The 26,985-nt window shown below is 38.5% G+C and overlaps 1 protein-coding gene across 1 annotated transcript in view; it reads right to left on the reverse strand.

Annotated features, from left to right (window-relative positions):
• The window catches only part of CCDC148 (coiled-coil domain containing 148), a 49,846-nt gene extending 24,090 nt beyond the window's left edge, over positions 1-25,756 (reverse strand). The window contains exons 1-9 of the mRNA XM_010170191.1: positions 25,702-25,756; positions 23,293-23,414; positions 16,745-16,848; positions 16,021-16,103; positions 15,394-15,557; positions 15,043-15,138; positions 14,768-14,949; positions 7,116-7,254; positions 4,749-4,955 (exon numbers count right to left, since the gene is read on the reverse strand). Of these exons, the coding sequence (XP_010168493.1) occupies positions 4,749-4,955; positions 7,116-7,254; positions 14,768-14,949; positions 15,043-15,138; positions 15,394-15,557; positions 16,021-16,103; positions 16,745-16,848; positions 23,293-23,414; positions 25,702-25,756 (1,152 nt within the window). The remainder of the gene's footprint in view (positions 1-4,748; positions 4,956-7,115; positions 7,255-14,767; positions 14,950-15,042; positions 15,139-15,393; positions 15,558-16,020; positions 16,104-16,744; positions 16,849-23,292; positions 23,415-25,701) is intronic.
• Between the last annotated feature and the right edge of the window lie 1,229 nt (positions 25,757-26,985).

A 26,985-nucleotide genomic window follows, 5' to 3' on the forward strand; every position in this document is an offset into this window, starting at 1 on the left:
TTTTGGGGTTTTTTTTCCATTCAGTTGTAAAATGTCAATGTTGATCTCCTATGGCAGTCAAATCAGTGACTTGACCATACACTGAATAGGGAAATACAACTTTTTTCCCCAAATTTACTGACACATCCTTTCTTCTCATTATATAGGAAGGGAGAAGGAAGGCAATCTGCAACATGCTTTAGATGATTTGCAATATCCCAGTTAATTCCACCTAACTGTTTTCCTTTGGCAATTAATTTATCTTATTTCTGCCAGGATAAGGAATGTAATAAGAGTGGCTCTCCAAAAATTCAAATAATTCAAATGCAAGAGATTTTAGCATTGGAGTGGCTATTAATCCTGGAACACAAAAAGAGAAAAAGATTTAAAGGAAGGCAGGCACATAGCTTTATGCTAAGGAAGAGAAAGCCCACCCTATGCATCATACACAGGAGAGTCAACTGTCCTTTTGTCTACTGTTGTAAGTCTTCCCCTGAGTGTCCTTTTAAAAGTGTTTTCTATGAAGATGGAAAGTACTGGATTATAAATATTTTTAAGATAAATTCAATAGAAAAAATAATGTTTTGAATGCACGCAGATACTTTGAATTTCTAAATGTATTACAGCAAGTACTTCAATCCTTCAAACACCAACTGTGAAGCAGCACCCTACTAACCCTCTTAAAAGATCACTTACTCAACTACCTTGTGACATAGAAGAATTTGCTTCTTTACATTGTTTAGAAAGAGGAATTTTACACAGAAAGAGAAATTCTACGCAGCATCTGCTACAGAACCCTGGAAGTGGTTAATACACACAGTATAAAGCACAAATCTGAGTGATTCCTGATCACTCATTGAAAGTGTAACCCACCTACGTTTTTGTTTTGTTCATTTTCCCAAGGCAAAGAGGGCTGTTAAAGATAGGTGTTGGAAACATTTCCTCTTTAAGAATGTACAGAATATCCTCACTAGTATTAGCCATTTCACACTTTATTTCATTCGGATGACTACCATACGGCCTTCGTGATTTATTTCACCTGAGCTTCCTTGAGTTGTTTCAAAATTCCTCCGTAGAGACTCTTGAGTTCTGTTAAGGGGACACATTGATCTTCTGTGAGATGGAACATGCAATAAGAATTTGAAAGTCCTTTCCCCAAGTAAAAACTGCTATAAACATCAATTTAACTTCTCTGCTGCTTTGCTTTTTAATTGCTACTACCTCTTTCCAGCCACAAGGCCTAGAGTCTCACTGATAGCATAGTTACTTCTAGGACACTAAAACCAGCTTTAAATAATGTATTATTTAGTCTGTTTGCTATGCCTTTGTTTTGTGTTGACAGACAAAAAGAACTGTATAAAATTTAGGTGATATAATATGGTTATTGCAGTAACTAAAAAATGCGTAGCCTGTCACATATTTTCTCTCTCTTTTGCGTTGCTCAATCTGTACTACAATTAAGAACAGATTTCACACACAGAGAAAGAAAAGCTCTTTTGAAAAGCCCCGAAAACTCAAAGCAGCGTAAAAATTTACAGAAAGATATCCCTTTTAATCCAACTAAGTAAAACAGGATAAATGGTTTCTTGACTGGAAGTTAAATGAAAGGTGTCATATTCAGAGTCTAGTCTTCTCCCACTCTATCGTTAACAGCTGCTTAAACAATTCATTTTGATTTTTATGTATTTCTGCATATTCTGTCTGAAAAATGGATCTAATGATCCTTTGCACTTCTAGAACTGCTTACATATCTTACAGTGTCTATGTGCCGTAACTTCATTTTACAGCTGATGTAAACAGGCATATAAATGCTGTGACTTTCTCTGAAACCATGCTGGTGTAATGAAGGAGATCTGTATCTCTCACATTCAGAACACAAACTCTTCACAAGCATACCTAGAGTTTACTACACAGCTAAATCAATATAGCAACTACATTTTCCCTTTGGCAAATTGATATGAGGAAGATTTCCTTATGCTAAACTTAATGAAACACAAAAAATGGTGTCAATTAATGGCCAGAAAGAAAAACTGGGAGAACAGCCCTAATCCCTGATTTCCAGCTCTACACTCACACCTTTATAGACAGTTTCACTTCTTACCCCATCTTATGGATCCTCGTCAGGATAGGGTTTTAGCTGTGTAAATTAACTCACTAGACTGAGAATTACTTTTGACCTGAGAGCTGCCTGACCTGACAGACGCTTTCCACAGTATGACATTCTGTAGGTGCACACTTCAGAAGTGCACAAAGAACAAGTTTGTAAAATGAACTATAACTGGGTGAAGTATGAGATTTCAAATGTATATACCCATCGAATACAAAGAAAAACCATGGATACATTCAGAATAATGTCTTTGAAAAACAGCTAGCTCCTTGTCCAATTTCAACTTCCGTCCTCTAGCCCTTTCAGCTGTAGAGCTGTTCAAAACAAGGTCACAATGATATCCTTCTTTAATGAAAAAAATGTACCTTTTTCATTCCTCTTTTCTGGGAAACAGGTAAATTGTTTTTGTTCAAATGTTCAACGTTTTAACAAAGCCACCTTTGAAAGCAGCCCTTGAAAAGCATAGGCCTAATAGGTTTAAGCTTCAAACAGCTCCAGGTTACTGGAAACAGGAGGTCAGGGTACAAAAAACTTTCAGACAACTTTCAATGTGTCAGTGAGAATCTTAAGCTACATGGAGACAACAGAATTACTCCAACATTTGCTTGTTACTTTTTGTGGAGGGAAGAAAAAAAAAAAAAAAGTAAAAAAAGAAAAAAAGACTGACTCATAAATTCACAGTCCTGGAATAAATGGCCCTTCCACCTCTAACTGTGCAGATTAGCAACACACAGCAATTCCAGAAAGGGAGGCCTAGGTAAAAAATATAACCCACCCCCCAGCAACTCTGGAGAGCTGCTCCTTACTCCACTTGGCTCCAGGGAAGCCTGCCACAGGAGATAAAATGGGGTACTCCCTCCCTACCTAGTCAAGTCCAGACAGTTTAGAATCCTAAAGTTTAGTTTCAAACGTTCCTATGACAGACAGCTCCAGGAACAGGAGACGGAAGGTTTTTTGTATTACTAATATAGTGAAAAACCAGCATCAACAGCAAAAATCTTAATCACAGTACAAGTTTTACTGTGTTTTTCTACTTGCAGAAAACCAAAATCAACTGTTTAGTATTTTATTGAAAAGTAAGGGTTCAACAGAGATCATGTTGGTAAAGAATAATACACCTTGTGTGCTTTCAGATGTTAACTTCTGTGCAAGTGGAAAAACACAGACAGCAGTTTAAACAAATCTTAACATGCCTTTCATGCCCAGAAATGTGATTCCCCTTACAAATGCCTTAGGCATCAACATCATAACGCTTTCCTCTTGTGTCCAGGCTCCTCCCATTTTACTCTATTCTTTTACCAAAAAACCTGAACCCAAGTATTTTTATCTTTTTTCACCTCTTAACAAAGGAAATCACCTTTCAGAATATTGCAAAACCTCCATAATAAGAGCAAACAAGTTATGGGATCATTTTTTTTCAGGTCTTAGAAAGCATTCTTAAAAATAAACAGAAGGGAAGACAGACATTCATTGTATCTCTGAAAAGAGATTAATCTAAAAAACTGGTGGTAGTGATGATGAATGGAATGTTTTGCTTCCACTTGTGAGGATTCTAGTGTTAAAAGTAATTATGAACTAAGCCTCAGACAGCATAGATATCAATCCCACTTTGTTGAGGGAGAAACAGAAGCACACAAACATTTTGTGATTTGCCAGTGTTACAGAGGAACACAAGGAATATGACGCCAGAGCTTCACTCCTATAGCTTGCTTACTGTCTCTCCTGTTGTAAACTGCAGAACAAATCTTGTTCTTCCAATAATGAAATACAGTTCAAACTCTTTGGTGGTGCTCAAAATCCATAAAAATAAATGTGATCGTAGTTATACAGAGATTATACCCACAGTATGAAACTCACAGTAAGGCCTAAAGTGTGCTAGGCAATCAAATTCTTAATTAAAAAAAAAAGACAAACTAAGTTGTGATAGTTGTGATAAACCAGGACATAAGTTCAAGTGCTGGTTGAAACACTAAGGGGGATCCTTACTGGTAGTGAAACAGAGCATCCTCAAAACCATTTACAGGTCAAGCTTCATGAACATACTGATCTCTGCCAACAGATTATAGTTTGCTTTTTGTCCTTAACTGCCCAAACCAATTAAATCAAGCCAGGAAAAACAGGATTATGACAACCATCTTCCGTTAGCTTTTCTTCACTTAAACACTGTAACTTATCATAGAACCATAGAATGGTTTGGATTGGAAGGGACCTCAAAGATCATCCAGTTCCAACCCCCTGCCAGCAGCAGGGACACCTTCCACTAGACCAGGTTGCTCAAAGCCTCATCCAACCTGGCCTTCAACACTTCCAGGGAGGAGCAGCCACAGCTTCTCTGCCCAACCTGTTCCAGTGTCTGACCACCCTCACAGTGAAGAACTTCTTCCTAATATCCAATCTAAACCTGCCCTCTTTCAGTTTAAACCCATTTCCCCTTGTCTTGTCATTAGTTGCCCTTATGAAAAGTCCCTCCCCAGCTTTCTTGTAGCCCCTTCAGGTACTGGGAGGCCGCTATAAGATCTCCCCAGAGCCTTCTCTTTTTCAGGCTGAACAGCCCCAACTCTTTCAGCCTGTCTTCATAGGAGAGGTGCTTCATTTTGAACTTCATTTTGAATTTACCAGTAAAAACCAGCTTTGTGTGCGATAGATTTATAACTGAACCTACCTTTGCTTTCAGATCAGCACAAATCTCCTGCTGCTTTTGTCTGGTATTAGCCAGCACTACTTCTGCCTCGTGAGCAGCAGAGGCTTCAGCAGCAGTCATCACCGCCTTCAGTAAAAAGGCTTTCCTAGCTTCAGCCCAATTTAATAGCAAGACTCTGCGCTGATTCTTAATGAACTGGTAACGATCCCAAGCTTTCTCATGAACAACCTAAAAAAGTAAAGCATTTCAGAACGGTTTAAAAACTATGCATTAATAAAATAAAATAATTCTAGATATTTTTTGCAAACCTTATATATAACTGATTTAACTATTATATCACCAATATTCGTATGGAATCCACAATTTAGGGGCCAGAAGTGTTCTGTCAGGTGCCAGCACGCTGCAGTCTCCCAGTGTCGGTAGGCAGTGATACCACTCCAGCCCTTCCCTGATCGCCTGTACCACAGGTATTGGTACCACCTGTTTATTTTGCACTTGAATACCCTGATGTCCCACAGTTCTTTTCTGAACTACGCTTTTGCAATATGAATAAACTAAATGCAGTGGTTCCTTCCTGCTCTAAAGCACATAAAATCCAAGCAGGTCCTTTCAATACATCTTCAGAGATACTGAGCACTTTTAGCAGATGAGGCTCTCTGCAGCAAATTATGATCTACAAACAGAACACCAATTAAAGCAACTGTACAAACACAGTAAGGATGAGAATTAGCTTCGCTTCTTCTTTCCTAACAGGGAATTTGGAAACAGATTTTTAGCCTACCAAGCAGCATACTGCCACCACTAATGTCAACACCTAACAAAAATGGTGAGTGTTTACTCTTAAACAGGTCTCCTTTGGCCTTATTCAGTGAGGTTCCCAAGGACATTCACGCTTCAAGACTTTAACAGAAGTAGTAACAGGAAAGGCTGCATAGAGCCTTACTGAGGCAGTAGAGTCTTGGACCTGTCTTATATCCCAAATAATACCAGTTCCAGGGATGAAGTAGATTCTAGAGATGGCTGGCTGCCAGCAAGCATCAAGGGGACCATTCCTGATGCTATTTCCAGGCTTTTGGCAGGGGACAGGGCGATGCTGACTTGTCTGGTTCCTAGCTCACAGATATTCCTATCAGCTCACAGCTGGATGAAGATAAAGTGGTACCACTACCTCCGGACATTCTCTTTGGTCAAATGCACGTAGGCCACCGCATCAGAAGTTCACATTGCCGTGGCTGCTGCCACAAACTCAAGTAAGCCTTGCCAGCAAGCACCTAAAGCTAAGACACTCATAAGCAAGAAATGGGATGGAGAGTTTGGACTTCTAAAAACAAATGTCTCTGACCAGCTGCTACTGGGTCAAGCACTCGGTGATTGTCCACTGAGCCATTCTTTTCCAGAGGGAAGAAGGCACGGAAGGCTCTAAGTTTAGTATTCTAACATAACACAAACATTTTAAGAATAGACTCTTAGTACTGTTTTAACATTTCTGTACTTGCCATGCTAATCTACATACTAAGAGATATCAATTCAATGCAGAATTCTAATTTTTAAATTTAGAATTTTTTAATTTTAAATGAACCTTCAAAGAATTAGGGAGACCCATTAATAATGGTTATTCTTAAAAGATACCTACACTGTATAAAGCACCTAATTATTTGGCTCAGTTCTCACAGCAAAAGTTCTGAAATCCACAAGAACTTTATTTTTGGTGAAACTATGCTAATTGTCAGTAACACTTCACTGTCACTCCTTTGCACTAGGCACTCCTCAGACACAAGGAAGTAGATGGTCTAAAAATACATGCAGAGATAAAAAAAGACTCCCACTTTACTTATGAAATCCTGAAGTGTTCTGGCCTTGAAATGGGTTTCTCTATTAGCTGCTATGTGCTTATTCACTGTGGAGTGTAAAAGGAATCAGCAATCAATTTGAAAGGCATTATGCATATAAAAATAGCCTCTCCCAGAGAGCAGGAGATAACTTTCCACTCTTCCTGCTATATATGCACCACAGACCAATTAACATAACTATTCCTAGACTGTGTGACAATGCTATACATTCTCATAAAAAATAAAAATACCAAGACAAGCAGCATAGCATGACAGAACTACAAAACTGTCCAGCAAAAGCAACGTAACAAACTAAATTTGTCTGTAACAGTATGTGGAACTATTCAATCTCCACAGTGCTTATTCTGAAGAAGTGCTAGGTTTTCAAGTTCATGCATTTTGAAGACAAGGACATCCCTTCTTCACTGTGTAGAATAAAATTTATAATTAAGGAATTTTAAAATAAAGAATACGGATAAACATTATTTACTACAAATGTTCACTACATGATTTATGTAAGAATTTATATAGTTAATCTAATATTTAAAACAACACTGACCAGATCATGCCTAGACTTGTGAGGAAGGTATCTCTGCAGCACATCGAGGTACAAAGTCCTCCTCCTCTTAAGGTCACTGGGATACTGATTGATAACAGTCTGAAAAACCCACTGATCTTCTTCGTTCCATTCAATGTTCCTACAGAAATGCAAAAAAATCAGCCCCAGTATAACACTGGAAAAGGAGGAGTTTGGTTCTAGTTTATTTTCAAAGGCCTAACCTTTCTCTGGGCTTACAATCCTGAACCTGTAAACTGGACATTGGATCAGAGCTGAGAAATTTAGATTTACTTTAAAGAAACAAAGCAAACCGATATTGCTTTTCTAATTTGTCATGTATTGTGCCATAACTTAAGTGAATTGTTCCTTTTCTAACCTGGCTTCTTATTGGGGAATGATACTGTGTTTCTCAAATACATTACATTAACAAATAGTCACACCACACGGAAAATATAATGTGAAAAAGAAAGATGATGATCAGTTTCTACCACTGAGCACTAAATACATGACCAAAATGAAATGAATCAAGTGATGATACCTGTATGTAGCTAAATGAGGAACTAGTTTAAAAACAAACTTCTGACAGCCATAAACTCATCAGCAAGGCATAAGAGTCACAGTTTTTTAAAATAGGAGGTGTAGTAATCAGCATGCATTCAAGTATTTCAGAAAATTAGAGTAGCAAGAAGTAACACAAAACTAAAGCACAGTTCTACAGGTTTGGATTTAGTAGCTTAGATTTTACCCTCAATCTGAACTCTTGGCCTTCAAGGGATTAACGTCAGGCTTTCATTAGCAGCATTAATGAACGAGCAGCAACACTGAGACAGACCAAAAGGTCTCTCTATCCCAGTGACCTGTTTTCCAAAGTCACTAAAAGCCTAGGGAAAATTAAAAGAAGGCAGCCCTATGACTCCAGTCCCTACCACATCCCTGCAGCCTCCAACTGTTTGCAGCTCTCAGGCCACCTGAGCCAGCAGCGGGGTCTCTGTATTTAATAGCACTGCATTCAGTAGGACGTTAGAACAACTTCAGCCTTACACAGGCAGAAATATCAGGTATTTTAAAGAGAGGATTTTTTGTGAGATGCTCATATGCAATAATTATTAAACTAGATTTTATGATAGGATCTAGCATATCTCTAAAGAAAGAACAATGAACACAAGTATTAAAAAAAAAATACAGTTTAACACAACTTTTCTTTAAAAAACATTGTACCACAGTGTGTTATCACCATTGTGGGATATTCTGGGACACCAAAGCAGGAAACAAGAAAATATCTCTAGACCTGTTAGTTTTAAGAAATGGAAAGCTTCAGCTACAGACATATCTCAAGAATGCAAAGACACAATATCCCATTTCAACAAACCATTTCTGAAGTAATATCCTGTCAGGCAAGGGAACCCAGTCTCTTCATGACATGTATTTCACCTTTTTTCTTCTCTACTGGTACTTTCTGCTGCACTTTGCTGTGAAGTTGACACAAATTTGGACAGAGGTCTGCTTATCTTCACCTACCTAAAGGTATTTATTTTACAGTTTTCTTCAGGTAGACTAATGGGCTTTATTTTTACCCTTATGGTCTTAAGAGGGATTTAACCTTCATCCATCTTTCTGGAGACAGCTAGTGATCAGAGGTTCTTTCTCCCCCGCTTCAATTCTTCATCCTCTTTCATGAACAAAAATGATTCTTAGCTGACTATAGCGTTTTCAGCACAGAATCACTATTCCAGGATCAGAATGGTGGCAACTTAATGATAACCAGATATGAGGAAACATTAAAATTAGTATTCCCTAGTAACGAACACCTTGTTTCTTGCACTCTATGTGTACTTTTTCTGTGTTTCGTTTTTCTTTGAATAAATGTTAAAAAGTTATTCTTGTCTTTTATGCATACAGCATCCAACTGAAGATGGCCAGGTAAGGAGAAATCACATCCTACCTCCTTCAATAAACTCCAATGGCATTACCATGGCCATTAGAGGTACAAACACATCACAACAGAGAGCTCTGCAGTAATGTTTGTATTGTATACAGAGAGATTCCGGTCAGGACAGGTTTTTTGTGGGAAAATGTAAAGCACTAACTCTTAGCTGGCCCTCTGTGGTATTGCTTTTGAGTAGCTTATCTGTTTATCAATGGAGTAAAATGAAAGTAACACAGAAAATTAACTTCAAAAAAGACTGGAGCATCCACAGGTAGCAGTATCACGTCACAGGACAAAGAGCATATGCTGATACTTCAGTCTTTGCTTTTCCACACAAGTTGACAGCTCTAGAATAATTCACAAAACAAAGCCAATAAAATCCAAAACTCAGCAGCAACCTAACTTCTCATGAAAAGAACACAACCCAGGGAACTCACAGTTAGTGCTCCCAGAGAGGGCGAGTCGGGTATGTAAAGCATCACTAAGTCATCCCTTATCTTGCAGCCCATTGACTTCCCCGTTTACACGACTTCAAACGCGGGCTGTGGGGGGATGTATTACAGTACAGCAGCGCAAGCTCATGCAGAAAAGCTCCCCACCACTTCTGCAGACACAGATTTAGGACCAAGAATACTACAGAAATAATCTTGATGTGGAGACTCAGTAGTAGGCTAAAATTAATAAAGTTGTGGAATCAGACAGCTTTCCCTCTACAAGCTTATATGAGATAGATATGTTATTCATAATTTCCACCTATTTTCCTTTCTCTTCTCATAAACTGTGTGAAATATCTGACAAACTATTTCCAGGACCCAGCTGTTTGCTATTAAATCCAGCCATCATGAAAAGAAAAGGAGGTGGCTTCAAAGCAGGAGAGAGAAAAGATCGACCTCCTGTAAAAAGTTTATTTGCAGTGACTGGCAACTACCAAGCAAATGCTGGAGACAACACAAAAAGTGAAACTGCATTAGCAAAAGCAGAACAGCAATGAAAGTGTTTCTTTATAGGCGATTGCTTAAATTTCCCATGACAGATAATGAATATAGATGTCTGAGCTGAATTTTTTTCACACGCTAAGTCTAAAGAAGAAATAGCACCCTGGAAATGGGGATAAGGAATCCTTCAAAGAGGCAATGCTTGCAGTAATATCTCATACCCTTCAAGCTGCAGGTCTTCAACAGCAGACACAGTTCTCCAATGACAAGATTCCCCAAGCTTTGACACAGGTGGCATTGGAAAGATGTGCTATTTCTGCAACATTTAACGCCTCCAAGAAAAACATCTTGCAACTGATCCTCAGAAGCTGATGTTTTAAATTCCTCTCTTTTCTCTAGAGGGAGTTTTTCTATGAAATCAGTTCATTTATTAATTTTAGAGCCTCTGTGTCATAATTTGATATTCTGAGGTATAGGCTTTCTGAAGAATAACTTTAATGAACAAATTAATTATCCTTTGCTATGATTTAAATCTCTTTCACTGCAACTGCTCCTACTGATGCTGAACTGAGTACAGAATTCTTTCTTAAGATAACACCTAGCATTCTTGTCTTTCCAGCCCCAATATTTTTTTTTATTTATTAGAAGAACCACCATAAAACCGTGCTAGCCTTCACTCAGAGGGAGTACCAGGCATCCCAAGAGTCCTGATACACCTTGTTACGGTGCCATTTGAACATGACATTTTAGTGACAGTAACAAGACAGTTCTGAGAGCTGAGACTCTCTTCTGTAACAATCTTCCTCAGAGATTTCTGACCAGACAGGTTTGTGAACAAATACAGGTCTGTCTACAAGAAGAGTAAGGCAGTGTAAGATACATCTTGATCAGGAAATACTACACCCTGAACTTGAGAGTAGGGAAAACAGCAGATGCTGTGGTGCCATGGCCAGTCTGGTGATCTCTGCCTCCAGCACACAAAGGCAGATGCACCAGTTGCTGCATCAGTTTCTCTCTCCTATATCTCACTGATCTCTCAAGGTTCACCCTGACTTGTATATTCCTCCAGTGGTCAGCTAGCAATGCATGTCTACACTACTCAGGAACAAGATGAAGGAATAAAGGTTTGTGGAAGATACTCTGAGGAGCAATCAGCTACGGCTAGAGCTACAAGTAGCTTATTGTAAGTAGGGACAAACTGATTGCCAATTGCCTTGGCTTGTCAGCTGTGCCGAGATTTTGTCAGCTGTTCATAGACAAACAGCAAGGAAAAAAAAAATTCAGCCCAGTGTATTCATAACCACTAAATGCATGCAGAATTTCAAAATATCCTGCCTGCTGGAATTCAAGATGTCACCTCACTTAAACTTGTAAAATTCCAGAAAGCAAGATCTCATCTAAAATGAGTTTGAAAAGTGACAACACATTTCACATTAGTATGTAAGCTCATATCAGGCTTCTTCAGTGTCAAGATATTGACAAACGTTAACAAGGCTGAATGCATGACCCAAATTTTAAACGCGGTGCTTGACTTTCTTGTGCGTATCATTCTACTAGGGAACAGTACAAGCTTTACTTTGTTTCAGAACTGAAACACGGCAATTGTCTTATATTCCACAGCCCTGAGACAGCTGCTTCCTTTGAAACAGATTTACCCAGCATTAATCCCTGTCTTTCCACTTTCTAAAGAAAATAAACAACTCAGAAAGGAAGCCACCCTCTCCACCCTATAATCTCCACATATCCTTTGCGATAGCAATGTGGACTTGACGCGCTGCTGTCTTGTTGAATCTGCAGACACACACTGCAACAATACCACCAAGTGAGATGTTAACCTCCCTGACTATCAACTATGTCTTTGCTAATTGTTGCACCAGAAACATCCTGGTAATAAGCCTGAAAAGAGGAACTAAGTTGACTTAGTCCTAATATCTCATTCATTTGAAAGGGTGCTGCAGAGGATACAGTGCTGAATGTGCGAGACTCCATTCATCCTTGGAAATTGTGGCAAGTGCTTAGAGAGTCATCAGCTCTAACAAACACAACAGTTCCAAGCCCACAATTTGTGGGATAACTAAGGACTTGGGTATTTCCCAAATACAAAAAATTGTGTTTTAGCAGTAGTAAAATAAGTTAGTTTAGATTATAAACCATTATAATCCTATATTATGCTTGAAAAAAACCCCAAATACTTCTTCAGTTTCTAAAAGCAATAAACACTGTAATGTGCATTCGAGTAGGACTGAAAAGCACACACAGAATATAGCAGACTAGAATATTATCTTACTCTGATTGTTCTTCTTTGGAAATTCTATGCACATTTTGCAAATATTCTGTTCCAGACAGTCTCAACAGTTAAACTATGAGATGTGCAACACCAGGAGACTAATATTAACTTAAGGTTTCTTTACTGTACATTCAAGCATGTGATGAGAGGGGAAGAATGACAGAGCTGTAATCCTCAGATGAAGTGACTAAGTTATCATGTTATCATATAATTATATTGTTCTACTAAGCAACTTCTCAAATTACAAAAATAAGAATAAAATGTGTTGCAGGAGAGTGCTTGGTATCTTCGGGTATAGAGCAACAACAATAATTTCAAAGGCTTCATTAAGGCTCTATTAATCACTAGAGTACAGTGGATACATACCAAGGTCAAAAATCTGTCACTCAATTTTTGGCAGTATTATCTGTGTTAGTTGGATCAAAATTAGCTTGATGAATTATAGAATACTTAAATCACAAGGTTGCATCTTTGCAAACTCAAAAAATCTTTTCATATAAATTATCCAATATAAACATAAGAAGTGACAGTCTCTTACAAAACCCAGATCTTGGAAGTAAGCAATTCCACAAGAACAAAGTCTTGCTTTTTTATTGAAAACACAGTATTAAGGTTGCTGTGGATAAAAATCACAGAAACATAACGGAGCAATACATTAAAGATTTGGAGACCACAAGGCAAACAAAAAAAGACCAAGATCCAGCTTTAAGTAAAATGCCCAAGATAACTGCTGATGGTTCATTTATGATTACATACATTCCCAGCTAACAATACTGGCCTACGCTGACCCAAACGGGGTCCTGCGCTACCTGCCCTCACACCCCACTAGCAGACTGCTGCCACTGCTACTGCCACCAGCATTTCTTCCAGCTACACCAGTTTCCTTTTTACCATCTAGATCTCGTAACTTAATTTATTCAAAGTACCACTGCATATGTTTTCATGTCTACAACCAAGTTTCTTTCTCTTACAAATATGGTATTATCTTTAAAGTCGTGACGTTACTTAATCATCAGTGCAAAATCAGCTAACTTGAGACCTAAATTCAAACCTGGCATATGATCAGTGAAAATACCATGGTAGATTTTTCAATCATTTTCATAGATTCTGTTGTCTACATGGAAGTTTGTTTACTATTCAGTAGCACACATGCTGTGTGGATCAAGGGATTTAAATGTATGAATTTTCACCAAAATTGTGTTGATCATAAACTTTAACACAATTCTAATTAAAACCACTAGAAAGACTTTGTACATATTTAACAATTTAGTATTTTTCACAGATTTTCTCACAGACGACATTAAAACTTCTTCCATGAGACCAACTGTTATAAAATACCAGAGACAATAGCAAAGGAACTGCTGTAAATTTGCCACTTGCTGCTTAATAAATGCTATAAGTATGGGAAAGATCAGAACAATTTTTAGTAAGTATCATGTTATAACAGCTAGGACATTACAGTAATAATAGACAGGCTTCAGGTAACAGAAGAAGAACCTACAGAATATCTGTAAAATTTATACAAGAGAAGCAGATTACAGCATCACTTTCTACAGGATCCAATATCTTAAACCTGTTTCAGCACCCCAAACTAACTCAGCAGCAGAAGATTTAAGTGCTGCACTGTAGGTCTATATAGAAAAAGACAGAGACTCAGAAGCAGCGTGTGATTGTTTTACCAAAGAAACTTAGGGACTTTCCTGCTCTTCCCAGTTTCTCCTGCCCAGCCTTCAAATAATGCCACTGACCTTCCTGTTCTCAGTCTTCTTAAAATCTGATGCCATTTTAAGCCAGAGGAACATCAATAGATGGCAAAAAGAAGTCAAGGCTGGTCCAGTATCTGCAACTCAGCATCTCCTGGACTCAAGTTAGCCCCAGCAGGAAAGCTAAGCTTTATACTAATAATATATAGGTACATTACATTTCTAGATCATTATGACTATTTATGTTCTTTCTACAAACTTTTTTGTTTACAAGAAAATCTCTCCTCCTTTCAGTTATTCTGAATCAGAGCTACATACACTTTTTACATTTCTTTGTGATGAGAATTACTGCAGTGATCCAAAATTTGTGAAAAGACTGGACCTATTTATCTGCTTTATAGATAAATACACTCTAGATCTCTCTCAGAAAGACTGTACTTTTCTGGCATAAATTTGGTAGCATAATTATCATACAGAAAGAATCATTTCTATTCATACAAAAGCATATGAAGAGGACATCTGATGCACACCAGATTGATGGTTCTTTAACCCACAAAACATCTTGCTTATTATTTCAGATAAGAGCTTTTGAAAGGACTGCCTCCATTCTCTCAGCTGTGCAAACAGTTTCCGACTATTTAACCCCAGAGAGCTGGGCAGTGCATCAACTATTCTCTGCTCTGCATGAAACGGAAACAACTGTAATAGCAAAGGCAACTGCAAGATCTGTAGATTAAAAAATACATTATAGTTATTTATTTTATACCCAACAAAAGAAACCCAGAAACAGAGGTCATTACCTATATAAAACTTTTAACTGTTGATCAATCTCTTGAAGCTTGGACCAGTAACCACTTGCAAGCTTTCGGTATTCATTGATAACCAAGGTCTTCAAATCAGGGTAGGGGCACTCCAAAGACAGTAGTTCCAACGGAACTTCAAGGAAAAGTCCATTTTTCTCTTCAAAAGAATGTGCTAATGCCTGTGATGAGAAAATGCTACTCAGCAGAGTACTGTGCATTATATTTTCTCTCAAAAAAAAAAAAAATCACTGAACTTAAAATGAAAAGCTTACTTTTGTTTTACAGTCTTCAAGCTCTCTTTCCAAAGCCAGACTTTCAAGGATAAGGAATTCCAAAATTGCCTTCTGTTGCTTCTTCACATCTTCAATCTATTTCAAGAAATATGTTACTATTACTTCTTTATCTTGTTGTAATATGAAAGCTCTTATTTAGAAAGAAAGAGTCTGATTTCCAGTCCTACGCTGGTACATAGATTTTAGCACAGCAAATTTACACTACGGCAAATACAAAGGTTACCAGATACTCTGAATGTAAGTTACATTCTCAAAGTATTGCATAAAAATAAATGAAAATGCTAAAAATATGGTGATAATAGATTGTAAAAACAAAGTTAAAATACCAACCTGCTGTAACATCTCAACTGGATTGATCTTAGATTTCAGACAAGGTTCTTCCAAGAAGTAACACTGCATTTCAGACAGCCTGAATTTCAAATTCTCTTTTAGTTGCCAGATAGGAACCACAGTATTTGTTTGGTATGTATCCCGCTCCTTTGATAATTTATGCTCTATAGCCAAATAAAACATAAAGCTTTATAAATACACACAGCACTGTGCTTTCTAAATCTAAACCTGTCAAGACAGGGATCTAAAAACTCAAACAAATAATCAAGATAATTTTGACAGTAATAAATCAAAAGGTTAGGGAGGGACTTGTGACAAGGGCAGGTATTGACAGAACAAGGGGTGATGGCTTGAAACTGGACGAGGGGAGGTGGAGATAAGATGTGAGGAAGAAATTCTTTGGTGTGAGGGTGGTGAGACAGTGTCCCAGGTTGGCCAGAGAAGCTGTGGCTGCTCCTCCCTGGAAGTGTTCAAGGCCAGGTTGGATGAGGCTTTGAGCAACCTGGTCTAGTGGAAGGTGTCCCTGCTGATGGCAGGGGGGTTGGGACTGGATGAAGGACTTTAAGGTCCCTTCCAACTCAAATCAGATTCTAGGAAATAATAAAAAAATTAATAAAAAATTCTTACCCAAGTTTCTCATATCCAAAAAAAAGTTGTGCTTATGGCTTTCTTCATCAAGAAAAGTCTTTATTTCTGCTTCTGCTTTTTGCCTGGAGGGTATGAATATGAGTTTTATAGAAGCTTTAATTTCTTATTCATTAGAGTTTTCAAGCATGATAAGCCTCAAATACTCTAATAATTAAAGTAAAAAGGGGAATTATTTGCCTGGGAAGCTATGAAGTGCAGGACCTGGACATGAAGGTGCTATGGAAGCCACTCCCTGAGCAAAGAATGCTCCCATTGATCTGCTGTATATACAATATGCAAGCTAACAGAATCATAATGGACAAGGACAATACTAATGGTGCCTGTTATAAGTGTGAACTCTATATGCACATCTAGAGACAGACTCTGAAGGAATTAAAAAGTATCTGAAAACTTCTGCTACTTCTACAAATACATGCTCTTCAGATGTCAATAGGTCACTAAATAGCTATGAGATTATCATGGAGAGGTACGTGCAGAGAACAAAATCCACTCTATTCTTCCCTCCCATCATGTGTTCTCTTCATGTCTACAGATCCATTTCAACGTAGACCAAAAACTCTAATGCCCTGCACAAAAAATTATCCTCAGTTCAAGTATTTTAATCTTTACCTCTTAATGTCCCTTAGATCAAGTATGCCACACCAGAATCTGTCTACTGAAGTATTTCTTTAATAATGGCTAATGAAGATTCCTCAGCTCTCACCTGTTCTTACTCAGTCTTTTAAGCTCTTGCCACCACACTTGCTGATGCTGTTTCAGCAGTATTTGCTCTTTGTTAATTTTTGAAACTTGCTCTGTTTTTTTAATCTGCAGGAGAAATTAAAGCTTGTAAGTATTTTGAACCTGTTTAAAAGCTTTATCATATGCCTTCATATGGAAACTTTTACTACAGAATGGCGAATCTGAAAGCTTTTTCAAAAATGTGTTTTTCTAAAGAAAAACAGCTTCAAATGTAACAAATTTTCATGAAAAAATGTATTCTGTTTCAAATAACAATTAAATGAGAGGAGAAAGTGAAAAAAATGCAGTTCATTTTCCTATTTCCCTTTTTCTCCTTTCTCTTCCCATTCCTATTTCCCAGGAGGTAAAAGGGGGAAGATGAGCAGGAGAAAGAAAAAATATACTTTCTTACAGGTGGGAAGATGAAAGAGTGAAAGTGTCTTTCAAGAAAAAGAATTTCAAAAATTGATTAGTAAAAAAGACTGCTTTTTCAAAATCTACTCAATTGTAAGAGGCTCTGAAACTGTCTGAAAGCTTCACAAAAGCATTGCTTCCAACTTCAGATAAAACAGAAATACCTGCTTTTGAGATGGATGGAGTTACTGCTTAAACTAGAGGAAAAGCCGTCAGGGAAAGGCTGATGAAGTGGCAGCCAGATGACTCTGGCCAACCAGTGCTTGATATCCAAGTGGAGACCAGTGCCCAGTGGTGTTCCTCAGGGGTTGTTGTTGGGACTGGTGCTGTCTAACGTCTTTGTCGGTGACATGGACAGTGGGATTGAGTGCACCCTCAGCAAGTTTGCAAGGGACCTTGACAGGCTTGAGAGGTGGGCCCATGCAAACCTCATGAAATTCCACAAGGCCGAGTGCAAGGTCTTGCATCTGGGTGTGAGCAATCCTGAGCAGAAGAAATACAGGCTGGGCAGACAGTGCATGGAGAGCAGCCCTGAGGAGAAGGACTTGAGGTGGTGGTTGATGAGAAGCTCAACATGACCCAGCAATGTGCACTGGCAGCACAGAGGCCAATAACCGTGTCCTGGGCTGCACCCAGAGCAGCGTGGGCAGCAGGTGGAGGGAGGGGATTCTGCCCCTCTGCTCCACTGAGAGAGTTGGGGCTGTTCAGCCTGGAGAAGAGAAGGCTCCAGGGAGCCCTTCCAGTACTTTAAAGGAGCCTACAAGAAAGCTGGAGACAGACATTTTACAATGGTAGGCAGTGACAGAACAAGGGGTGATGGCTTTAAACTAAAATAAGGTAAATTGAGATGAGATGTGAGGAAGAAATTCTTGTTTGTGATGGTGGTGAGCCTGTGTCCCAGGTTGGCCAGAGAAGCTGTGGCTGCTCCTCCCTGGAAGTGTTGAAGGCCCGGTTGGGGGAGGCTTTGAGCAACCTGGTCTAGTGGAAGGTGTCCCTGCTGATGGCAGGGGGGTTGGGACTGGATGAGCTTTAAGGTCCCTTCCAACCCAAACCATTCTATGATTCTATGAAGAAATGTGCTCTGTTTAAATTGCTTAGTCAACTTTCCTGCCTGATGAAATCTGGACAAAACCACACATTACTGCCTCTGCGTTCACACGCACAAGAACAGAGAGAAAACCCCTTACAGGCGTGTTCTCCATTCTCTCCACCAGCTGGGCAGGTGATACCAGCAGGCTTCTCAAAGAGGAAAGTTGTAGAACTTTCCTTTGCAGCACTTATGCACAGGTAAGCAAGAATCCCATGACCTCTCAAGTCACAGCCTCTCATTCGCCCACCAAAAAAGCTAAAAATCTTACTTTAAAACAGAGATACCTAAAATTTTGAAACTAGAAACATTTACACCTCTCAGATGGATCTGAGCTTAATATATCTGGCTGACTATACCTGGTTTCCAGATGGTTACATAAGGAAGAGCCCAACTAGAATGCAGTTAATCCCTTGTGCTTTTGCAGCAAACCTACTTCAGTGGCGTTATCTGGGTAAGTGCTATGGGGAGATTATGTGACTGTGAATGAGAAACAAGGTGTTTATAGGAAGCCACATATGTGACTGAACTGTGAGAGAGTTTGAAAACACCTGTTTTATGCTTTCAATCAGTATGTTACAATGCTTCTGAATCAAATATAATGTCTCCTTATTTTTATTGCTTATATATTTTCATGTTTAAAAAGTTACGTATAGCTTCCTCTTGATTAGGTGCTTAAAATCAGACTTCAAACAGGATACTGTATTTAAAGTAATTTGAAAATACAAAAGTTGAAGTAGCTTAATATGCTTTTAAAATTATTTAACAGCAAGAGTAATGGCTTCTATGTATAACTGCTGCAATATTAGCTTTTTTATGTATGCACTGTGTTTGTCTTTCTTAAACCATCAACAACTGATTTACCATCGGCTTCTCCCTCCATGGAAGAGTAACCCAACTTCAAAACTTGGATAGCCTGAATCAGAAACAAAAAAGTAGTAGGTGGGAATGCATTCTGTTCTCTGTGGAGCTTTCGGCATACAGATTTTACTACCTACTCAGATGGAAAACACTTGAAAAGGTGAAATACCAAAAGACAGATGATGAAAAATTGGTTTAAAGCCTGAATTAATTCAGTAGAATTTCCATAAAGAAATCCATACAGAAATATCTGCCAGAGCTTTTGATACATTATATGTATTAAAGGAAGCAATACTATAAAGAAAGTATGTATTTTTTCTCTCATTCACTGCCACCCTTTCCTATTTTAAATACGAAGAGGGGAGATGCATGAGCAACCTTCTTTTTTGTTGCAAGGCCTTCAGGACAGTAGTGTGAGCTAGTAAATTCTGCCTGTTGGTACTGTATATATTCCATTTAGTAAGATTTAAGAAACAGCATCAGAACAAAAAGAAGTATATGGTTATGTTGTGAACCAACAGATTTCATTTAATAGCTTTTGTTCAAAGAACTTCTAAATATGTTTTAGAGATGACTTAAAAGGATTTTTTTTTTAGAACTTTATCATAATCTCATACTTCTTCAGCAAATTTCCCTTTGAACTCTGCAATCCCATCTGAATAAATACTCAGAATTACATTTCATACGTGACAAAGACATCAAATAATCAGGTCCCTTAGTCACCAACACAAGAAAACTCTAGTTACTGCATTTTGCATAGTTTCTATCTCTTCAGCACAGTCTTTCATTCCAAAGGCCATCCACAAAATTGCAGCTGTTGAGAGGAATGGCCAAGGACTGGAGAGACAATAAATGGCCACGTTAGCACAGGTTAAGCACACAAAATTGTGTTATCCTTGCACTGAACCGGCAGTTTTCTGAAAAAGCATTCAAATAGCATTACTGCTGGAGGGGCCTGTTTCGAATTTGTAATTTTTTTTCCTCTTCTATTTTGTTTCTCAGCCTAAAGGAACCACATCAGCTGAATGTGTATGAGTGTCAATTTCTTCAGAAATATCTTCTTTCTCTGAATTTGATTTTTTTTTTTTTTTAAATCATGTAACACTCATGAATGAAACAGTTACACACTGAAAGCAGCTGCACTCTCGCAAGCAGTTACCACTCTACATGTAATGCTTCTGGTTCAACGTTTCACACTATTTCCACACAACTTGAAAAGGAAAACATACAGAACCAGCAACACATGCTCCAGAGAGGCTGCAGCCTTCCTGGACATCTGCATTTCTGGCAGTTTGACATATACTCTCCTTCCAAGAAAACACTACTTTTTTAAGGGAAGCTCTTAAAAATACAAATCCAAGTAATATTTCTGGACAACCACAGCTAAAACCAAAACCTGTTTATTCCTAAGCACCTTCACCCTCCAGCCCTGCCACAACTGGTTGCAATATAAAAGTGCTTATGCACAATCCAGTGAAAAAGTACATCCACGTCTTGGCTGTTCCATTAAAAACAAGAAGTGCAACATTTCAGATTCTGTTAAGTCACAGTATGATGATAAGCTGTATGGAAAAGACCTGATTTCATAAATAGGTTTCAATTTTTTTTTTTTTTTTTTCTCAAGACAAACTTGATGGGATTAAGATATGTTATTTTCTGCCCCCTGCAAAATCAGAAACAAACTATTTAGTATATAGATGGATGAGAGCTAAGATGAGCTGCCATCCTCTCATACATTTGGGTTTCCTGTTTGAGGAACTGTTCACGGAAATATTCCATGTTTCCCCTGTTGGTTTGTAGGTGCTGTTTGAAGCAATCAGAACCACTCCCTCAGAATGGCCCAAAATTAAAAAAAATAAAAAAAATTAAAAAATCATAAGCTCTCCAATGTTGCATGTAACCCAGACTGACAAGCCAGGCGATACATATTCACAGAGGACACACTGGGAAGCAAGATACAAAGACACTCAAGCACATCATCTTTTAAAAGCTACCTCAACTGAACCAGACTAGTTCCACCCAATGAGGTCTGGCTGCTATCAAAGCCACCTGATGATTTCCCCAGTACTGCAGGTACCAGAACTTACACTGCCTAGTCTGACTGCTAATGGCATGGTGCCACAGAGCAGCTGGTCAATCTTACTGGAACCTGCAACACAACCAAGTATCAGCAGCAAGGCCAGGTCTGCAAGTGCTGAAGTCATCCCAGTTCCAGAAGCGTGCCACAGAGGCACGTGAATGGCTCCACCCTGAGGTCCCACAGGACCCAAGAGTTTAATTGTCGTGTCACGTGAAAGCTCAACTGTTTCTCAAACAGCTGCACCTCTGGAGGCAGAGGAGCTGTGTTTGTGCAGCACTAAACCTAAGCTAATAAACCAGGCTCCATCCAAACCTGCTGGCTACGTCAATGGTGAAGGTAAACGGCATCGCAGACAAATGAGGCACCCGAGAGTTGACATGAGGTCTCATACAACAGTTCTGCTTTGGAATGTGACTCAAACAGAGATCAGCAGGCTAGCATCCTGTGTGTTTAAAGCAAAATCATTTTCATTCCTACGAGTGTAAAACAAATAAAGCCTTGTAAGAATAAAATGTAATTTTTACAAACTCTATTTTCAAATTGGTGATATACAATATTGATTTTAGTATTATGTCAAAATAAAGATGGGGAAATTTTTGAAGGACGAGAATAAGAAAAAGAATATGATGATGCTACAAAGTCTTGCTTAGGTTTTTGGCAGCAGAAAAGAACAAAAGTCAATTTGCATCCCTGCTTATGCTTGCCTGAAGGTAGTTTAAAGCTAAGCAAATTGGAGCAGATTCCTACACGAGTGTTTTATCTGCAGTTAGTTCTAGTATCACGCTGTCAAATTTCATTGACTTGTTACATAGACTTGTATTAACATCAGTAAGTATAATAATCAGTACTGTTATTCAAAATGCTTGAAAATTTTTAACTCCTTTAGGTTTTCTTAGGAGTTTTTTTTTCCCCTTATTATTCAGCAGGGGGTGGAGGTGCACTATAATGATGAAGGTCACATGCAGTATTCTAGGGCTCACCATGTCTGAGCTATATCTCAGTCTTTCCAGTTCTCTCTGGACATTTTCTCCAATATTTGGTCCTTATTTGACAAAGGTAAAACTCTGCAATAGCATTTGGCATATGCCTAATCTACAGGATGAAATGAGACTGTTCGGAGAGGTCATCCTGTCCTCCCCATATTCAGAGACTGGTCCCCACTTGCCATTTCCTTTCTTGGGTTTACAAATTCTTCTCTTCAACTTGTACTCTAATTAACTTGCACATCACTGAAGACTTTGGATGTATTGTGGCCAAAAATGCTTCCAAAAATTGCATCTCCTTTCTTAATATACTAAATTGCTTTGCTATTTTAAACTCATGGTACCACCCGCTCTTGCGTGGATTTATTAAATGTCTCTAAGATCAGACTTACAGAAAATATGAGTATGTGAAATTGCATTAGCAAATGGAGAAAATCTGGCACTTACTCTTCTTTCCAGTCTGACAGCCCTGACTTTTGCTGCTTCTTCAGTTCTGCTAGTGACCCTGCTTAGTCCATACATCATAAATCATCATTGTGAGTAAAAGTAGAAGTAAAGTTTTCACTAAACTTCACTAGTATTTAATACACTACCTTCTTATTTACCATTTCGGCCATACTGCAGCTATTTATACTTTTCTAACTGTCTAGCTCTACATTTGAATTTTATGGCTATGAAACATTTTTAATTTTCTTTTCAAGATCTATCTCTGCTTGACTTTTGGAAATTGTAACTTCAGATCTTTTTGTTTTGTTTTCTTTCTTTCCAGATCAATGTCCTCTTCTTCATTACCCCCAGTATTTTGAGTAGTTTAACGAGTCTGGATGAATTTCCTCCAATCACTCAAATACAAACTTTTCCTGTCTTTTTAGGAAGCAGAATCCACACATATTTTGCATCTCAGATTCAAAGAAATTCCACACTTTGATATTAACATGTCTGAATCACAATGAAGGATAAACTCTCTTCTTTTTGCCCTCTTTTGCAGAACACTGTTACAGCAATTTGTTATCCCTATTCATTCTCCGATTTCTTGAGGCAGTGAAAAGAAATATGATAACTGAATTTTAAAATAATTCACATTACAAATAATATAAAAATCATACCTTTAATTTAATTTTTGCAGATGCCATCTTTTCTACCTCAGCAAGTTCATATAGATGTTTGTAGTCAACGGGTTTATACTTCTGTCTGCAAAGACCATTTCTCATAGGAACAACCAGATTTTCTAGTTATCACATAAAACACATACAGTCATTTCAAATTATGGAGAAATATTTTAAACATGAGTCATAAAATGAAAGCATTATAGATAGAAATTAGAAACAGTAGATTTTAAACATTAAAAGTTTCCATAACAAAGAGTTTATGTTAGTCAGTGAATAAGAATTTGAAAAAAATGTAAGCTAGCAGAAGTTATAGAAGAAACATTTACCATTTATCTGTTTACAAATAGGTTATTTTAGAAGTTTCCTTTATATGTGAACTTAAAGAATATTTAACTTTAAACTGGATTTACTTGAATTTTAGTAAGTTCTAATACAGAAATACATTAAATTTCAATACATGCATTCTTATTTCTCAAACTGGAAAGCCACCTCCATATTTACTGTAATTTATGAGTTGAGCAACAGGAATTTTTTTTTCCTAAAATGTGTATAAACTACTAATTATATGTAAACAGAATGAGTTGCAGTGACATTTCCCATTGAATTTCCAGCCATAAGAACAGCATAATTTCTCTATTAAACTTCTGTAGTCCCTGGGAAAACAATGTACTTCCTTAAAAAAAAGAAAGGCACTAAATTGCAAGGAAAACATCATACTCTGCTTCTGCTGCATGCAGTAGGGATTATAAAGTCCACCTTCTGCAGCCCTATCATCAGTATTAAAGACCATGACAGTACTGAAAGACTGCTGTCCAAAAAAACACAGAGGAAGTAGTTTTGCTGAAAAAGCATTTGAAGTCAATAAAGATTTAACCGAGGTGGTCTTTCACCACACAGAGAAGATAATCTACAACGATCCCTTTAAGACGTTTCACTGAGGGATTGCCATATTCCCCAAACAACAGTTCCCTCAGGTTTACCATGGAGTCCTACTTTGAGCTTACACTCATGTTCCTAAAAACCATTACTTTTATTTTTCTTCCCCCTTGCCAGCTTCCCAAGAATGATAACTTCCACCATTTCATGGTCACTTTAATCCAAAACATACTACGTGTACACTTCAAACTGGGTGAGGAAAGGACCAAGATGACCAGCAGCAGTATCGGAATGAATCCGGAAAACCACGGCTGTAAATCCTGTCTGAACAAGATGTGTCAACAGAAGGAGAGAGAAGCATACTCAAGGTAACCTCAGATACCCAGCTGCCTAATACTAACCAAAAGATTTTCCTGGCTTACTGGTCTGCACCAGACTCCCATCAAAACAGAACTGCATCTTTCTTTCCCTCTAATCATCATCTGCCATTTCCACAGGCAATCCCTTTGGAGTTTCACTCTGAACTTAAGAGAGTACACCACCTACAGAGAGGAACGCTTCCTCCTTCTCTCCTGCTTGTCAATCCTGCTTCCCTCTCCAATAATCTTCTCAACATGCAAATTATTCCACCAAATCAGTGTTATGCTAACCAGGTTATAGCTTTGATCCTGTATTTTGACTACTTTTTTATTCTTTATATACCTTACACAAAAAACGTTCAGTAGTTTGATCCACTAATTTCTCCCATTTTATCCCTTCCATAAGCTTAGTGTGAATAATCTCCTTTCCCACAGTTTTTAGGCCTTTAGGTAGCTTTGTTCATCTGTGGGCTTTTACCATCAATCCAAATTTAAAGTTCCCATCCCTAAATCAGACTCCAGCTGGGAGACTGAGCCCAGCTCTGGGGTCCCCGGTAGAAAAAAGACATGGACCTGTTGGAGTGGTCCAGAAGAGGGCCATGGAAATGGCCAGAGGGCTGGGAACACCTCTCCTGTGAGGACAGGCTGAGGCAGTTGGGTTTGTTCATCCTGGAGAAGAGAAGGCTCCAGGGAGACCTTACCACAGCCTTTCAATATATGAAGGAGGCTTATAAGAAAAAGAGAAAAAGACTTTTTTTTTAACCAGGGCCTGCAGCGACAGGCCAAGGGGCAATGATTTTAAACTGAGAGAGGGCAGATTTAGATTGAATATCAAGAAGAAATTCTTCGCTGTGTGGGTGGTGAGACAGTGTCCCAGGTTGGCCAGAGAAGCTGTGGCTGCTCCTCCCTGAAAGTGTTCGTGGCCAGGTTGGATGAGGCTTTGAGCAACCTGGTCTAGTGGAAGGTGTCCCTGCTGCTGGCAGGGGGGTTGGGACTGGATGAGCTTTGATGTCCCTTCCAACCCAGCCCAGTCTGTGACCCTGTGAGCAGAATGCTGTGGCAGCTTCTATGTGCAGCTATTAACTGGACAGAGCATTTCATTTAATTTCGTAAATATTTTTATTCTAGACTGTGATAAAACACTTAAATTTGAACATGACACCATACTTACCTACGTCACTAATCCTATGAGTTGTAAAGAACGTTCCATGGTCCAGTTTACTCATTTTTATTTTTAATGGATTTTTATATCTGTGGAGAAACAAACAGATGTTTTGAGATTACCAACATTGCAGATGCAAGCTAAAAACATATTCAAAAAATATGTACTGTTTTCTAAGGAGAGAGGACACATCTCACTAAAAATGTAATTAGACAGAAATTCCTCAAGTTCATATTTCATTTTAAGAGAGGATTCATGTGCCACATATCATTCAGCAGCTAAGAAAAAGAAAACAAAATCTGTAATGAAAGCTGTCTCATAGATCACCTATTCTTTGCTTTGTGCTTTTCAAAACATAACAATCCTATTGACCCACATGAAAGGTAAGTTTTTGAGGTGTTCTTTGTTTTTTAGAAATGAAATATAAGAAAAGAGTGATCTTTTCAGGCTTAGAGACTGTGGTTCCTGTACAGATCCCTATACAGCCCCTTTAAGGGTCTCTGTATTAACACGTGTCACCCCAAGTCAGCTGTTTCAGCAACGGCGGCTCAGCTCCTGATGAGCAACTGACAGGCAGTGTGTCAAGAATTCACATCATCGCGGGATGAACTCGACAGTTAAGATATACGACATGTCTTAAAAACCTTACTTTCACCTTAATTAAGCATGCATGGGCACCATCGCAGGTCTTGCATATGAAGCAAAGCAATTAATCAAACCAAGGGGTTTCAGTTGAACTGGATCAATAGCTGAATAATGCCAGAAGGGGAAGGCCATGCGCAACCAGCCTCCCCAAAACCCTCTCCCTCAAACCAGCACTACCTTCCCAAAAGTTCCTACACACAAAATTCCATCCACTTTGTCACACCTTTGACATTTGTCTGGTCCCACAGCAAAAGTCCCCAGCAAAGCCTGTTCATTTGTGTATCGTGGAGTCATTGTTCTGCTGTTCTAGCGAGTTGAACCAGTTTATCCATCCAAATCGCACGGATGGCACAACGCAACACGAAGGAGGGAAGGAGGAGCAGCAGAAGCAGTGGAAGGGGAACTACTCTGACACAAAGCTACTGATCTCAGTAAAATAAAAACGTTAAACTACAGCCAAAGACACTTAGCATTGTACCTGCCTGTGAGCTATGTGTCTTTGTGACAACACTCACAGAATCACCAAAACCAGCTAAAGTGTAAAAACCTGACCTGGATGGACAACAGTTTCCTGAAGGAGCTTCCGTTGTTACTGCAAACAAAGGGTAAGTGCAGATGGAATTACCACCAGCAGTACCCACCACACAC

Source organism: Antrostomus carolinensis, unplaced genomic scaffold (assembly GCF_000700745.2).
Source record: "Antrostomus carolinensis isolate BGI_N321 unplaced genomic scaffold, ASM70074v2 scaffold2636, whole genome shotgun sequence".
NCBI lineage: Eukaryota > Metazoa > Chordata > Aves > Caprimulgiformes > Caprimulgidae > Antrostomus > Antrostomus carolinensis.